At 43.0% G+C, this 18075-nt stretch overlaps 2 protein-coding genes across 2 annotated transcripts; both read left to right on the forward strand.

Annotated features, from left to right (window-relative positions):
* The first annotated feature begins 10631 nt into the window (after window positions 1-10631).
* Window positions 10632-15218, forward strand: LOC123123941 (outer envelope pore protein 24, chloroplastic). Its single transcript, XM_044544595.1, has 3 exons — window positions 10632-10968; window positions 11072-11518; window positions 14889-15218. The coding sequence occupies exons 1-3, from the start codon at window positions 10768-10770 to the stop codon at window positions 14967-14969; spliced, it is 729 nt and encodes a 242-aa protein (XP_044400530.1). The 5' UTR covers window positions 10632-10767; the 3' UTR covers window positions 14970-15218.
* A 1807-nt stretch (window positions 15219-17025) lies between these two features.
* Window positions 17026-17313, forward strand: LOC123121245 (protein RADIALIS-like 3). Its single transcript, XM_044541150.1, has one exon. The coding sequence runs from the start codon at window positions 17026-17028 to the stop codon at window positions 17311-17313; it is 288 nt and encodes a 95-aa protein (XP_044397085.1).
* Window positions 17314-18075: the final 762 nt, after the last annotated feature.

Genomic DNA, 18075 nt, shown 5'->3' on the forward strand with positions numbered 1-18075 from the left:
TACAAACATTTGCATATTCAACAATAATATCACCAAAAAAATCTATGAACAGAAAAAAATTCTAACTTTTGCATATTCTTTTATGAACAAATTACAACAACTACACATCTAAATTAATACAACTACACATCTAAACTTAATTAGCTAGAAAATGCATATGCAGATAGGGCGCCCAGCGACGAGGAGAATGAGCTCACTGCAGGGGGGCGGCGACGAGGAGGCAGGGCACGGGGACGGCGACGAGGAAGCAGGGCATGGCGACGGCGACGGTGGGGTAGGGGCACGGTGACGGGCGACGAGAGGAGGCAGGGCCGGCGTCGTCGGGGCAGGGGTGGCGCGGGGCAGCGACGGTGTCGGGGCGGCGCTCGACGGCGTCGGAGGCAGGGCGACGACGGCGACGGTGAGGCAGAGGGGCAGCCTGGCGGCGTCATCGGGGCGGGATCGAAGAGCTGAACGAAGTTTTTCACAAGTGTTGTATATATAGACGGAGCATTGGTCCCGGTTGGTGCCACCAACCGGGACCAAAGGTCTCTTTTCAGCAGCCCAAAGGGTGGGAAGCAGAGACCTTTGGTCCCGGTTGGTGGCACCAACCGGGACTAAAGGGTGGGCATTGGTTCCGGTTGGTACCATGAACCGGTACCAATGCACACCTTTAGTCCCGATTGGTGGCACCAACCGGGACTAAAGGCCTTATGCTGCCCGCGTCGTGGCACGAAAGTTTAGTCCCACCTCGCTAGTTGAGGGAGCTTGAGAGTGGTTTATAAGCCCCACTCCCGCTGCCCTCTCGAGCTCCTCTCAAATACAGGCTTACGGGCCTAAACACACTGTATCTGCCTGTAGCCCTACTGGGCCTTCTACGGGCCTGAATCCTGGCCCATGGGTGGGTTTGTGGTCGTATTCAGGCCGTGGTGGCCCAGTAGGTGGCATTTTTTTTCCATTTTTTGTTTTCTTTCATGCTTTATTTTTTTATTTTGTTTCTACTTACAACAAAATACTTACAGTTGCTATTTTTATTTATTTTATTAAGGTTTATTTATTTTATTTTATTATAGTTTATTTTATTTTATTTTGTTTCTAGTTATTTATTTTATAAAAGTTTATTTTATTTTATTTTGTTTCTACTTATTTATTTTATTTCATTTTATTTTGTTTCTACTTATTTATAAAAGTTTATTTTGTTTATACTTATTTATTTTATTTTCTTTTTTGCTTTTTGTATTTATTTTATGAAAATTCTTTTTGCTTTTAATGTTTTGAACAGAAAATACTTTGATAATTTTAGTTGCATAAATTCTATATAATTTTAGTTTCAATAATACTAGAGGTTTATAAAAGCTTTTTAGTTGATTCCTTTAGTACCGGTTCTAAGGCTGTTACAAAGGTATTTCATTTGGTACCGGTTCTAAGGCTTGGGCCCCACGAGCACCTTTAGTACCGGTTCATGGCATGAACCGGTAAAGAGTTTTTTAGTTGATTCTTTCTGCAGCTATTTTTTAGTCCCACCTCGCCAAGCGAGAGGCACTCGCAGCGGTTTATAAGCCCTGAGTGCAGAGACGATGAAGGAGAGGCGCAATGCTCACATGCACGTTGCTTAGCTTCAGGCCTTGAGGAAGTGGTGTAGACTGCACGGAGCTATCAGGGTTTCGGACGAGAACTACACATAGCTCTGTGCAGTCTACACTATTTCCTCAAGGCGTGAAGCTAAGCAACGTGCAGATGAGCATTGCGCCTCTCTTTTATTTTTAATAACTTATTACAACTCCGGACTTCTTGTGTGTTCAAAATGCAACATTCAAAGCCACATCATCAATTTTTAACCCTTTCTGTCTTCATTTGTTATTTTTCATGCATTTATTGATTTTTTGAGCTATAAGACCCTGAAATTGAAAAGCATTTCAAACGAACTACGAAAAGGTTGAAAGTTGGCATGGTATCATCATTTCACCCACATAGCATGTGCCGAAAAGTTGAGAGGGTTACGGCAAGAACTGGATGCACTTCGTGTACAAAACGGACAATCTGTTTCGAGATATCAGGGTTTCATACGGAAACTCGTCTATTACAACAGGCATTTCAAATGAACTACAAAAATGTTGAAAGTTGGCATGGTATCATCATAATAGTTGTGGAGAGAAAGTCTTCACTTCTTCTTCACTTGTGTCCTTTGCTTATTGCGCCGTAACCATGGATAACCTTCATCGTTTATCAGGATGCTTGGGTCAGCCTTGACTTTGAAGGGAGGAATTTCATGAAACTTTTCATAATCTTGAGACATGTCTGTCTTGCCCTCCACTCCCACGATGTCCCTTTTTCCTGACACTACTAGGAAAAGGCCTGCTAGTGGCGCACCTATTTTGCCTACTAATGTCGCACTACAGGTGCGCCACTAGCATCACGCCAATAGAATTTTTTACTAATGGCGCACCGCGCCATTAGTATCTGGTATACTAATGGCGCACCGCGCCATTAGTATCTGGTATACTAATGGCGCACCAGCCAGTGCGCCATTAGTACATCACACGGTGCGCCATTACTAACATTTTTTTTCAAAAAAAATTCAGAAATATTTTTTTCAAATATTTTTTTTCGTTTTTTTCTTAATCTCGGGTCACTATGGCTTAATCTCGGGTCAATATGCTTAATCTCAAGTCAAATCGCACTCCTTGGTCAAACTTCCCAAAAGGTCACCCATCCTCACACTACTCCAGCCCAAGCACGCTTAACTTCAGAGTTCTATCCAACCCCAGCACCAGCTCACTTAACAGGCACTTGTTGATATATCTAGCATATCAATCCTATTAAACCTTGTTGATTTCTAGGACTTTGTTCATGTTCATGAGTGTGATGAAATTTTGAAAAAATATTTCAAACTTCCGTTCATATTACGTATCATTTTTTGAACATTTTTTCCAAAAAAAATTGAAACTATTTTTTTCTGTTACTAGTGGCGCACCTAGCAAATGGTGCGCCACTAGTAAGTTTGAATTTTTTTCCATTTTTCCCCCTCGAGATCTTAAAAGTCCCGTATCTTTTTTCTGTTAGGTTTTTGGGGATTCTAAAAATGTTCAACGGGGTTCCCCCGGTTGAATTCGGATGTATCTTTTCGAGTAGATGATTTTTCATATAAAAAACTTTTTAATCCGAGTTCGTATGCAAAAGTTATGCCCATTTTACAAATTCCAGAGAGATTTTGCAAATAAAGTCGAAATTCATATTTGTAAATTTTCCCAACAACTAGACCACATATCACATGGGAAACTTAATTTTTTTTTTGATATTTCCATCATTTTCTTTTATTTTTTCTAAAACTGAAAAGGCGGTCGACGAGGGGGGGGGGGTTCATTCGGTGGAATTTTTGGGCAAAGTTAGTAATGGCGCACCGTGGGTGTGGTGCGCCATTACTAGTTTGAAAAAAAAAATAAAAAAATTTGTTAGTAGTGGCACACCGAGGGTGTGGTGCGCCATTACTAGTTAAAACTAGTAATGGCGCACTGTCCCCTGGTGCGCAATTACTAGTTTTGAAAAAAAAATTGTTAGTAGTGGCGCACCGAGAGTGTGGTGCGCCATTACTAGTTAAACTAGTAATGGCGCACTATCCCCTGGTGCGCCATTACTAGTTTTAAAAAAAAATGAAAAAAAATTGTTAGTAGTGGCGCACCGTGGATGTGGTGCGCCATTAGTATTTGGACACTAATGACGTACCAACACATGGTGCGCCATTAGTATATACTAATGGCGCACCACATGTGTGGTGCGCCATTAGTGTCCATATTATCTATAGCCCTTTTCCTAGTAGTGTGAAAGAACTATGTGGCGCTTTGGCTCATCGTATGATGTATTCGCTTCCTTATCTTTTCTTTTTCTCGGTTTGGTAGACATGTCCTTCACATAGATAACCTATGCCGCATCATTGGCTAGGACGAACGGTTCGTCAGTGTACCCAAGATTGTTCAGATCCACGGTTGTCATTCCGTACTGTGGGCCTACCTGTACCCCGCCTCCTGACAAATTGACCCATTTGCACTTAAACAAAGGGACCTTAAAATCATGTCCATAGTCAAGTTCCCATATGTCCACTATGTAACCATAATATGTGTCTTTTCCCCTCTTGGTTGCTGCATCAAAGAGGACACCGCTGTTTTGGTTGGTGCTTTTTCGATCTTGGGCGATCGTGTAAAATGTATTCCCATTTATATCGTATCCTTTGTAAGTCAATACAGTCGAAGATGGTCCCCTGGACAACAAGTACAGCTCATCACAAACAGTGTTGTCACCTCTGAGACGTGTTTCCAACCAACTGCTGAAAGTCCTGATGTGTTCACATGTAATCCAATCATCACACTGCTCCGGGTGTTTGGAGCGCAGACTGTTCTTGTGTTCATCAACATACGGGGTCACCAAGGTAGAGTTCTGTAGAACTGTGTAGTGTGCTTGAGACCAAGAATGCCCGTCCATGCATATTATTGAGTCCCCTCCAAGCGTGCCTTTTCCTGTCAGTCTCCCCTCATACTACGATTTAGGGATACCTATCTTCTTAAGGCCAGGAATGAAGTCAACACAAAACCCAATGACATCCTCTATTTGATGGCCCATGGAGATGCTTCCTTCTGGCCTAGCGCGGTTACAGACATATTTCTTTAGGACTCCCATGAACCTCTCAAAGGGGAACATATTGTGTAGAAATACGGGGCCCGGCATGACAATCTCGTCAACTAGATGAACTAGGACGTGTGTCATGATATTAAAGAAGGATGGTGGGAACACCAGCTCGAAACTGATTTCTGGATCACTCCTTAGCCTTGGTATGATTTCGGGATCGATCACCTTATGAGAGATTGCATTGAGGAATGAACATAGCTTCACAATGGCTAATCAGACGTTTTCCGGTAGAAGCCCCTCAATGCAACCGGAAGCAGTTGCGTCATAATCACGTGGCAGTCATGAGACTTTAGGTTCTGAAACTTTTTCTCTGGCATATTTATTATTCCCTTTATATTCGACGAGAAGCCAGTCGGGACCTTCATACTGAGCAGGCATTCCAAGAAGATTTCCTTCTCTTCTTTGGTAAGAGCGTAGCTAGCAGGACCTTCATACTGACGTTTTTTTCGTGCAAATGTTGCAGGTCCTCCCATGCCTTAGGTGTATCTTTTGTCTTCCCATACACGCCCAAGAAGCCTAGCAGGTTCACGCAAAGGTTCTTCGTCACGTGTATCACGTCGATTGAAGAGCGGACCTCTAGGTCTTTCCAGTAGGGTAGGTCCCAAAATATAGATTTCTTCTTCCACATGGGTGCGCGTCCCTCAGCGTCATTCGGAATAGCTAGTCCGCCGGGACCCTTTCCAAAGATTACGTGTAAATCATTGACCATAGCAAGTACGTGATCACCGGTACGCATGGCGGGCTTCTTCCGGTGACCTGCCTTGCCTTTGAAATGCTTGCCTTTCTTTCGACATTGATGGTTGGTCGGAAGAAATCGACGATGGCCCAGGTACACATTCTTCCTGCATTTGTCCAGGTATATACTTTCGGTGTCAGCTAAACAGTGCATGCATGCGTGGTATCCCTTGTTTGTCTGTCCTGAAAGGTTACTGAGAGCGGGCCAATCGTTGATGGTTGCAAACAGCAACGCGTGCAGGTTAAATTCCTCTTGTTTGTGCTCATCCCACACATGTACACCGTTTCCATTCCACAACTGTAAAAGTTCTTCAACTAATGGCCTTAGGTACACAGCAATGTCGTTGCCGGGTTGCTTAGGGCCTTGGATGAGAACTGGCACGCTTCATGCACATCCAAGGAGGAAGGTTATACATACATAGAGTCACGGGCCAGGTGCTGTGATTGCTGCTCTGCTCCCCGAAAGGATTAAAGCCATCCGCGCTTAAACCAAACCATCCGTTCCTTGGGTCACCTGCAAACTCAGCCCAGTACTTTCTCTCAATTTTTCTCCACTGCGACCCATCAGCGGGTGCTCTCAACTTCCCGTCTTTCTTACGGCCCTCTCTGTGCCATTGTATCAACTTGGCATGCTCTTCGTTTCTAAACAGACGTTTCAACCGTGGTATTATAGGAGCATACCACATCACCTTCGCAGGAACCCTCTTCCTGGGGGGCTCGCCGTCAACATCACCAGGGTCATCTCGTCTGATATTATACCGCAATGCACCGCATACCGGGTATGCGTTCAAATCCTCGTACGCACCGCGGTAGAGGATGCAGTCATTAGGGCATGCATGTATCTTCTGCACCTCCAATCCTAGAGGGCATACGACCTTCTTTGTTGCGTACGTACTGTCGGGCAATTCGTTATCCTTTGAAAGCTTCTTCTTCAATATTTTCAGTAGCTTCTCAAATCCTTTGTCAGGCACAGCATTCTCTGCCTTCCACTGCAGCAATTCCAGTACGGTACCAAGCTTTGTGTTGCCATCTTCACAATTGGGGTACAACCCTTTTTTGTGATCCTCTAACATGCGATCGAACTTCAGCTTCTCCTTTTGACTTTCGCATTATGTCCTTGCATCGACAATGACCCGGCGGAGATCATCATCATGGGTACATTGTCTGGTTCCTCTTGATCTTCAGCAGCTTCCCCCGTTGTAGCATCACCGTATTCAGGGGGCACATAGTTGTCATCGTCCTCTTCTTCTTCGTTGTCTTCCATTATAACCCCTATTTCTTCGTGCCTCGTCCAAACATTATAGTGTGGCATGAAACCCTTGTAAAGCAGGTGGGTGTGAAGGATTTTCCGGTCAGAGTAAGACTTCGTATTCCCACATTTAGGGCATGGACAACACATAAACCATTCTGCTTGTTTGCCTCAGCCACTTCGAGAAAATTATGCACGCCCTTAATGTACTCGGAGGTGTGTCTGTCACCGTACATCCATTGCCGGTTCATCTGCGTGCATTATATATAATTATGTGTGTCAAAAGTAAGAAAATTAGACAAGTATTTATATTGCTTTTCGTCCCGTGTGGAATACCCAGAAAAAAAGACTGAAAATGAGAACTGTTTCATTCAAATTGCAGAGCCAGTGAGTAGCTCGCAAGTGTAAGTACAACATGGATGTGAATAGGGTTGTATGAGAGTAACAATCCCAGGTCAGATCTCTCACAACATCCTCCAGATTCTTGAGGAGTTGAGGACAAGGATTTTTTCCCGTAGATCGCTTTTCGACGAGAAGTATAGTTACGGCCATTACATCTTTAATCTTACTGCTTTGCCAGATGCTAAAAAGAGCTAAAAAGACGACCATAAAAATCAGTACGGCCTAATTGAGTATTGTTGCACTTTACCACATCCACTGAAGTAGGAAGTTACAATACTAGAGGTGAAAACAGTAGCATATGCATACACAAACAGTAATTCATATACAATCCAAGTATAAATCATGTGTCATGCAAATGTGGGAGCAAAGATATGCTAACCTATGTAATGCTAGTGAACTGTGCACCTCAAAAACTCACATACATCTGACATTACAGCAGAACCAAACAAAAATGACATGGAACTGACGAGGAAAGCATCCACGTCTATTTTCTATAAGACAGATTTATGCCACCATGAAAGAAGGTAACCTAGAACAAGGCGAACAAAGTATGTGGTTTCGAGGGACTTGAAGCTGACATAACACTCTTACCTTATTTTCATGTATAAAACAAACCGAAATCCACTGATTAGTGCAGCAGTATCATATTGATTACCCAACGGGGGTAAGCACGAGCATATGTATGGTGTGAAAATGCATTACCAGCAACCTATAAGTGGCCATTATTTGTCATAATGGCCCTTGGAATAAAATGTGTGAGCAGCAAACACACCATCATCAGTACAACTCAGCTGATTTAGAAGCTAGTTAGATCATGTTCCCCAAATTCAGATTCAGGATAATCAATCAAGAATATATACTCTGCTCGCCAACATTTAACAAAGAGAAAATTTAAACAACGAAGCATTTACCACATACAGATAAGTATATTATGTATTTTCATGTTAAGAATTTCTGAAGCTATTCAGATAAGGCATCAGAATAAAGATGTTCATTGCCACTACTTCTCTAGCAAATAGACAATTAGCAAAATGCAGGCCTCCTAGAAGGAGCAAATAAACAACTATTAGGGGGGAAAGGTAAATGTTCTGTCCTCGATAGCCAAGCCACAGCAAATCAATAGCAATCATCTATTAAGGGAACATTGAGATTGATTAATTGATGACTAGCATGGCTTACTGCACAAATTGGGCGGAAACACATCAATATTAAAAGTTAGGTTTATGCTAGTTCAACCAAATAAACACCAAAGATAAGACAGCAAGGAAGAGGGCCAGTCTTGTACCTCATTGCAATTGAAATAAATCTAATTTGAAACTGGTAATAATCACGAATTGCTCCAAACTGCATGAAACAAGAAAATTAAGTTACTCATATACTGAATAAGTATAATATTGGTCATGCAGTCAGCTGAATAGAGAATAGCATATTGTACACACAAGATAACAAAATGAACACTTAAGTAATTGTAATGATCAGAAGCAAGAACTGCCCACTTAATTTAAACAAAAACCCTCAAAATCCTAGCATTGCCAGAAGATCTCAATACACATTCATAGGAGAGCTCTAGCTACTTCCTTTTCTTTTGCGGGAAGAGAGCTATCTATTCTCTTAACAACAAAATTCAGGATTCAACTAATTCAGAAGCATCAAAAGAAACTTTAGTTTGTAACCAAACATGTACATATTCTTCTGTTCTGTATTGCCCAAACAATTTATGGACTAGAATGCACGTGAGCAAACGTAGAACTATCTTTGAGTTCCTTGCAGATTGCAAAAGAAAACAGAGACATAACATTGAGACGGTCGCTAATTTGCGTTGCTAATTGAAAAACAACATGTGTGTGCAATGGAAACAGATGGAATTGGACATGTGCTGCCAACCTCGAGGATTTGCCTTATGAACAAATTCAGAAAAACAGATTATTCACATGCCTTAATCATATTACCAGCAGTTGTTTATGGGCTGTGCGATAACTGAATACATCAAGGTGAACTTGAAGTCATGGAGCTTGAGGTGGTGAGGACATCGGGCATGTTTGAGCGGTCAAAACTAATTAACAAGATGCATTCGTTGATACAGCTTATGGTGAGTGTGTATGCTTTCGTGTCTTGCCATGAGTACACCATACTTACCATTTTCTCGCCTGCACAGCATTTGCCTAGTCCGCAAGTCTTACATCTTCTTCTGCTCCTAGATTTCTAGGCAGAATTCCAATTCCTTGTTTGCCTAATAAATTCACTAAATATAAAACAAATTCCTCGTAAAATGAATCATCTTTAATGGAAGAAATTTTGCTTGTAGGTTTGTGCAAATTTCGATAATACAAATATACAGAGAGTTAGCATTGTCAGCTAGGTACAGCCGTATAGATTGATTGTTTATGTACGTCATTACTAAATCCAATTAAGTTGGAACCATCATTTATAGCTACAAGGAAGAAAATTCGTGAATTCTAAACAAAAGCAAAAAACAAAAATGTCTCAGCTGAATCAAAGTCGGATACTCTACTGTTGTTCCTTTTGCTCCGCCGCATTGAGCCCTCCTCTTTCTTCTATGTCATCGGCTGGGCCTTGTTCTCCACCTCCATCATCTCACTGTCATCCATTTTTGCTTGAATACATGTTGAACATTTATCAAATGCACATTCAACATTTTTTATGTACATGTTGAACATTTTTCAGATACATTTTTCACATTTTCTAAATACACGATGATTGTTTTTCTGAATAACTATTAATGTATTGTTAAATGCACATCAAACTTTTGAAATACAAGGTGGAATTTTTTTAACACACATTAAACATATTTCACAAATGCCATGAACATTTTTTTAAACGCGCAAAATATTTTCAAGTGTTACAAACATTCATTAAATGTGAATAACCTTTTTCCCAAAAATATGTGAACACGTTTTTACATTGTATCAACATTTTCTAAAATGCCACGAACATGATTTTAAAACGAGTGAGCATTTGTTAAATGTAATGAACATTTTTTTTTGAATCACATGATATCGTTTACGAATTACATGAACAATGTTTTTAATGCATGGTGAACGTTTTAAAAATTTCAGTGAAGTGATGTTTCAAATGCATGTATTTAGGTTATTTCAAAGTATTAAAAATTATGAAAAACAAATGAATGTAACACTTTAGTTGGCCAGCCCAAGCAGAGGCTCTTGGAGGTGAGGAATTCTTCTACATGCGAGACCTAGACGCGCCCCTCTACTGCGGTCCATGTCCAACTATACAAGGCATGCATTGCAACTGAGCAAATGGCCACCGGATCCAGGGCCTGCCTAATCCGAAAGATTAAATCTTGTCATGTCATAGTATTGCACACTCCTTTCTGTCGCATTTTTTTTTTGAGTAAAAAAATTGGACACTCTCTTCTTTTTAGGAAAGCAATGACAAGAAGTCACAACACTGGTCATGGGCTCAAGGCAGGGTGAGTAGCCCAAAAGTTGTCCAAGCCTGTCTATTGGGCTCAAGAAGATACTAGTGGGCGACGGAGTCCACGAGGGAAAGCCATTCTTGTTCGTTGAATCCCACGCCACCAAAAAAGGGGAGAAAAAAATGGGAGAGGAGGCCGGCCGTTGATAAGGGACGGGACGGGGGTTGTTGGGTCCAACCTCCAAGCACTAGCACCAGTTCCACCACCAGCTGCGGCGGCTGTGGCGGCGGAGACTCCGAGGAAGGAAGCAACCGGAGAAGCCGGGATGAAGGCGACGGTGAAGGGCCGCTACGAGGGCGACAAGGCCACGGCGGCCGCCACGGTCGCGCTCGCCGCCGCCGGCGACCTCCGCCTCCGCGCCTCCGCCACCGACGCCGCCTTCGCCGCCGGCCCCTCCCTCGACGGCCTCACCCTCACCCTCGAGAAGCCCGGCGCCTTCCTCCTCGACCTCAAGCCCCACAACCAGGTATACCACGTAACTAATCCCCTCCCCAAAGTCCGCTCCTTTCCCCTCCCACATCCCATCTGATCCTCTCCCGTTCCGGCGACGGCGATGGCGGCGGCCGCAGGATGTGCGCTTCCAGTTCATGAACTCGGCGACGGTGCTCGACAAGCGGGTCAGCCTCACCTACACGCACTCCACCTCCCTCGCGCCCGCCGCGCCCAAGCCCGCCATCCCGGCCCCGGCCGCCGGCGCCGCGCCCGCGCCCCCGCCTAGGGGCCCGCCTCCCGGCCGCACGGCGCTCGACCTCTCCATCGCCTTCGACCCCGCCAACAAGGTCAGCGTCTCCCACGCGCTCGGCGGGGGCGGCTGCCGGGTCAAGTACACCTACGCGCACGGCGCCGGCCGCCTCACCACCATCGAGCCCGTCTACGACACCGCCAAGAACGCCTGGGAGTTCGCCGTCGCCAGGAAGTTCGACGCCGGGGACACCGTCAGGGGCACCTACCAGGCCTCCACCAAGCAGCTCGGGCTCGAGTGGACCAGGAGCTCCAGCATCGGCGGCTCCTTCAAGGTACCATCTCGATTATGCAATCCACCATTTTGCTTGTCTGTGGTAATGCCTAGAACGAAACCAATCCACACCAAGCCACCATCTTCAGTGGAACCCTTGCATAATTGAATAGTGCAGAATGCCATAATCTTGGGGTATGGATCACATATGATTCTGTGGATTGGTGATGTAGAATATGAGGAGCTAGAGTAGTGAGGGAAGGTGAGTGGAGGTAAAATTTTAGTCCATGTGGTTTGTTAATCCTTAAATAATTTCATGCCTAGCCCACACATATGGTTCTAAATTTGTTTCGCCAATGTTTCTCAACTCACTGTACACATCTACAATGTAATCTAATTTCACAGAGTAACTTGGGAAGAGTGTAGTGTATGTAACTCAAATCTTTTTTGGACCTGTGAAACCGTAAGGGAAACCCCTATGGTATTTTTTATATTATAAAATCAGGAGCTAAAAAGTACAAGGGAGGTTAGGGTGTTAGGAGACCTACATGTTTAGATGCAGAGAAGCCATAAGGGAGAAGGATAAACAAATGGCTAAAAATACAAAACCCCCTCCACACAAAAGGGAAGCTCCCAAGTCCCAAATTAAAGAGACCTCACCCAAACCAAAAAAGATTCCATGTGCTTGTCTTTCACCCGGAAGGAAATGAGGTGTAGGTCCTTGAAAAGAACTTTCCACTGTGCTAAGGTAAGCAGCCTCCCTTCAAAAATTGGAGCGTTCCTATGTTTCCAAATATTCCAGAGAGCAGACCCAGTAACTTCAACAAACCAGGGCTTTTGAAACTGAGTCATAGCTAGCCTGATCGTTTCTGAAAAGTCCAAGTGAGCGGCCCAAGAGTTATTGGGAAATCTATAAACAAGCGTAGGGAAAAAGAGCAATTGAAAAACAAATGAGCCCTGTCCTCCCTAGTTGCCGAAGAGCACAGAGCACAGTTAACCCTAGTCTCCATGTGCCAGTGCCTCCTTTCCATCATGTCTCTGGTGTTTAACCGACCGACAAGTATCAGCCATATGATGGGTTACATTATACACGGTTTGGTGTTAGTTAATATTTCCTATGGTAGTTTGTGGATATGAAAAAACTAAAACTGTAGGATATGGATGTGTCATGGAGGACAATGGTTTCCTTTAGTACCAGTTGAGATATATGTAGATTCGTAGCAGCACCACTTTGTCTTATGACCCACTAGCAAGTCAAACATTCAACACAAAGCCCTTTATAGTGAATTCCCGTGTTTCAGTATTTTACATCACTGTATATATACAACTGAAGATAGTTCCTAGTATTTTGTAGTGCCTGCAGATTACTGCAATCAGGCTAGCTCTGAGGGTGTCTTATGATCATCATCTAAATACCATATTTCTCTTTTTGTTTTTGTTTGCCTGAACTGAGGACTGAAGGTGTAACTTTTCCTTTCTCAAAAACTAAGCAGACAATAGAATGAAGGAATTGGGTCTGTTTAGCGAACAAGCACTAGGTTATCTAGTTAAGCATCATTGACTCTTCTTTATGAGTTTCTTGGCAACAATATTTCTCAAATTTTGTCTAGTTTGCTTAAGCACTGGTAACTCTAAGTATGATCTAGACTTGAAGAGGCAGAGGGACACTCATGGACTGATGAAATGGGGGGAGGGGTGGAAGTTGTGGATTGGCTGAGTCGTGGAAGACCGTGATTATGTTTGTACCACAACGTTGACCCAAATACAACGTGATATAGTTTGCTCATCCCAAATATGGGTATAGAGAGCTGATGCTCCCTGAACATCCACCTTGAATTATACTTATTAATTGGTAAAGAGACTTTAAGGATATTGACAGCTGAAAAGCTATTTAGTAATGGTGGTTATGTGTACTATTTGTGCGTATGTTTGCCTAGACGTTATGGTAACACAACTTGTATTTCCGATGATAGATGAGATAGCCAGAAGATCATGCCTTAAAGGAACCAAAAAAATTCTCATAATAAATTTACTAAAAATGGTGTTTTATTTCTACTATTGGATGAGATGCACGATACATATATCTTATTGCATGGGATGCTGGCTTACATCAGAAGCAGAGCAGTAGCAGCAAATTGTCGTCTAATCTACTAGCAAGCCAACACAAAGGCCTGGATAATGGATTCCTGTCTCTCAGTTCTCTACATCGCCTTATGTTGTTGGGGATAATTGCTGTTGTGTTCTGTAATTGCTGTGTGCCAATAGTACTACTGCCTGGGTGGTCGAACTGATAGTGCGTCTTGCGGACATATTTTAAAGATTTTGTTTTTTGCTGTCTATGGAACTGCCCTGGGGGTAGTCCAACTGATAGTGCCCAAGTTAGATGATATAGTAGCCATGAATTATATCATGTTGAACGGGCAAAGGAAAATCTCATAGCAAATGCTTAAAAATGTCCAAGTTTATACCTCTTACAAAACAGATTGAGAGAATATGTAATGCGGCAAGAGAATGGTAAACTTGGTATATGTGGTTTATCTTTGTGAAGCTCAATTGCTAATGGTATCAAAGGTTAGTTGGTCTTCCCTGAGTAAATAAGAAAATGTAGGGCCTGAAATACAGTGAAATAGGAGAGGATGCAGAGCACTGTCTTCCTGCACTGTCTAGCAGGTCTGCAAATAGTAATTGTCCCAGCAGGGTGTCCATCATTGTCCCTTGTACATGTTCTATTCATTACATCGATTTTTGTAAAAACTAGTCTTCACAACATCATTATCCAATCCGATTCAGTTTCAAGACCCAATGCTCGAACACTAGGAAACACTGAAGCGACTGACTGTTGAACAGAGTGCTGATGTGTGCAGTGTACCCCCAGAGTCATGTATCTGTGCAGCGGTGGTTCTTGTGCTACCAATGCACCAATGTCAAAAACTCATGCAAAAACTTCTCAAAATTTCTGAAAATAAATGAGTACATGAACACAATATATGTCTATCGTGTCATAGAGTTTTAACTAAAAATTCAACTCACACCTCGAGAAACAGAAAAGACAAATCATGACATGAATGTTGTTAACTTAAATTGGGCCCGTTTGCACTACCACAACTATTTGTTATTTTTGTTTCTCTTGCTGTGAGTTGAATTTACAACTGAAATTTTGTAACATGTTAGATGTATGCTATTTCTTTATATTGAATTATTTTCGGAAATTTTAGAACTTATAATACAAGTTTTTGATGTTCGGTCCACTGGTAGCACAAAAACTCCGGGTGCACAGGATACGCTCTCATCCTAAATAGGAATATCCCTCTTCCTCACAACTCATGATTGATTATTTTGCTGGACATGTCTGTTTGTTGTTTGACTTTTTAGATAATCTGATCTAACAGGTACGCTTTTTGATCTGATTCTGCCGTGCTCTGTCTGTGCAGGTCGCAACGACGTTCGATCTGTCCGATCAAAGCAAAGCACCGAAGCTCGTAGCGGAGAGCACGTGGAACTATGAGATCTGATCGCCTCCGCCTCCTCCTGCCAGCGAGCAAGCGGGCAGCTGCTCCTGCTCATAGAGCAGCACCATGTGTCATCATACTGTCTACTACAACTCAACAGGCAGACTGCCCCTCTCTGGGTGCACCATTATTCGAATACTATTACCGCTATCCATTTTTTGCTTGTCGTGTGACATCTGAGTCGTCGCTGGCGATGCTATGACATGAGAAATGAGGTTTAAGTTAAATGTCTTGTGCTGAGAATTTCACGAATGTCTTGCTGTTTGCTTGGTGTGATGTTTTCGCTTTTCTTTCGGACACCCATGTACCTGATCTTCACAGATGTTCCTGTGGACATGAAGGAGGATCCATAGCCTACCTATCTCATCAGTACTAACATGTATGCAGATTACAAAGACTAAATCTCAGGGAAATGCCACATAATCCAGGGCTAGGTAGGAGTTACCTCCCTTTTTTTTCCGGGTGAGGTAGGAATTATCTTCTTGTCTGGAGCAATGCTAGTAAGACGCATCGTAAATATCTATTTAGCAAGCATCAGGTTCTCTGGATTGTGCATTGGTCACCCTGCATCACTTTGCATTATGTGATTATATTTACAACCATTGCTAATTGATGCGCTTACGTAGGACATGAATAATATGGTCGGGAAGATTCTCTAGCCTGCGCATGTCGACATAATATTTCGTTTCAAGATGACCAGGAATAAGATAAACTAGCTACCTCTGTCATGGTTTTGAATTTTAGTTTCACAAGTATTTCAGCCATTGTCGGTGATTTCGGTTTTCCTTTTCGGGCCGAAGGACTGAAATTTCCACTTGAATTTGATTGAGATCAGAACAAATATTTTTAAAACTCAAAAAATAATTTGAATTTATGTCTACTACCGAAATATTTTGACAGAAAGGCAGTTATTTCAGTATGTAACGAAGTTTTACTGAAAGTGAGAACCATGATCGCTATACTTGTTCAGAACCATCCATGTAATGTAAATTTAAATTAAGAAACTGCTCTTGTTCGCTTGCAATCTCTAGTTCATTGTGGATTATTACATTCTCTCCCAGGTGCAGGGCGCATGCGTCAGCGCACTGATATAATCGCCTTGTTTAGCCGATGCACAATATCTGGAGAAATCTATGCGGGCATACATGGTCCTCGTACGTACATTATTCCTTTGGAGAAAGTTATTATTATGGTGGTTAATTAAAAGGCAGATTAAGTTGTCGTTTCATGTCTAGTTTATTAGATGCCCTGGCCTTTAGATGCATATTGGGCACAAAGGCAGATTTGACCCTGCTAATTAGCCTACTTATATAAAATTGCGAGTGCTATTGTTTTTGCCCCTGGTGGATGGATGAGAATGGGAATGGAACCTAGCTATATGGAGTATCCTCGTCTATGTATTACTCCCTCGGTTCCTAAATATTTGTCTTTTTAGAGATTTCAAATGGACTACCATATTTTAAAGTGTAGATTCACTCATTTTGCTCCGTATGTAGTCACTTGTTAAAATCTCTAGAAAGACAAATATTTAGGAACGGAGAGAGTACTTAGTAGCAATGGGCCATGCATGCCACCAAATTTGGACATGGTTGGCTAAGCCTATCATGTTAATTAATTTTCAGAAAGATAGAGGATCTAGATTCTGATTACTAATTAGATGTACTTATTGGGTTTCCCAGAATTTACTGTGCCTTTAACCTTTGGTAGTCAACTGAAGCATTTTGGTTTTGTGTAAAGATATATACTACCCCTACATGGGATGGGAATAAAACGCCGTCCAATAGTCTTGCTCGCCAATGCTAATCTAGGTAGGTAGCTTAGCCACCTCCGGATTCAATTCCTGCAACTTGCAACTAGATTAACATTGTGACATCCATTATAGCGCATTTGCATCTTGTTTAGTTAACTGATTTAGCTAGCTAGCTATTCCCTCCGTCCCATAATATATTAGGAAGTACTATAAATATGGAGCACTTGGTTTGCAATGACACACACGCACGTACGCAGAGACAAATTCAAGAAATAGCTCAGCTTAATCTGATCGGTAGATCGACCGGTCATGGCGGCGCCGTGGAGCGAGAGCGAGAACGAGAGGTTTGAGCGCGCGCTGGACACGTACGACCGCGACACGCCCGGCCGCTGGGACCGCGTCGCCGCCGCCGTCGGGGGCGGCAAGACGGCCGACGACGTCAGGCGCCACTACGACCGGCTCGTCGACGACCTCCGCCGCATCGAGGCCGGCGCCAACTCCAATGGCGGAACTCATGACGCCGGCAGCAGCAGCAACGGCGCGGGGAATAACGGAAGCAGAGGAGGGTCAGGGGGCAGCCGGCGGCCCCAGACATAAATGATGGATGGATCGGATCATGCAAGGTGGTGGGCTGGTCGGCACAGACGACGCTGACATGAGTCTATCCTAATCCTATCTAGTACATCTGATCTGCATTACATACAAACGTACGTGGGTGCGTGCATGTACTATCTGTCACGTGTACGTACGTACGTACGTACCTACATGCATGCATGTCTACGTGCAAGAGTGCAACACACTGTGCTGGCCTTTTTATCTGTTTGCGAACTAATTAACAGTGTGCTAGCTGGTTATTAGTAACTACGTATATGTGTGTGTGCGTGCTGCCATGTACGTACGTCTACGTTTTGTACGTCTGCTTGTAGATTGTAAATTAAATAATCCATGCATGTGCTTCGTTGAAGAAGAAAAAGATAACCCGGCCGTGTGCAAGTCATTCGTACACGCTAATTAAGTACTTGTGTGTTTGTAAACTAATATAAGATGTTTTAGATCCCTAAAGTAGAGGGAGTAACATATTTTCTCTTTGTGAAAATATTTCCTTGCTCTTTTGGCCAGGAAGTAAGTAGCACATTCATTCTTCATGAGCATCACGTCTTTCCGGGGCGAGGATGGGCCATCTGATGCTACGGGTGCACCAGCTCAATCTGAGCCGCCGGATGCACAATAGAGGGACCAGATTGCATAAACATATGGGCTGCTGGTACATATTTTACGTATTGCTCCTCAGAAATCGTCAATTTGCGCAAACAGTCATCCTCCAAGACATGGTCTCTTTCCTTGGCATCTCGTCTTCCT

The sequence above is a fragment of the Triticum aestivum genome, chromosome 5D (genome assembly GCF_018294505.1).
Source record: "Triticum aestivum cultivar Chinese Spring chromosome 5D, IWGSC CS RefSeq v2.1, whole genome shotgun sequence".
In the NCBI taxonomy this organism is placed as follows: domain Eukaryota; kingdom Viridiplantae; phylum Streptophyta; class Magnoliopsida; order Poales; family Poaceae; genus Triticum; species Triticum aestivum.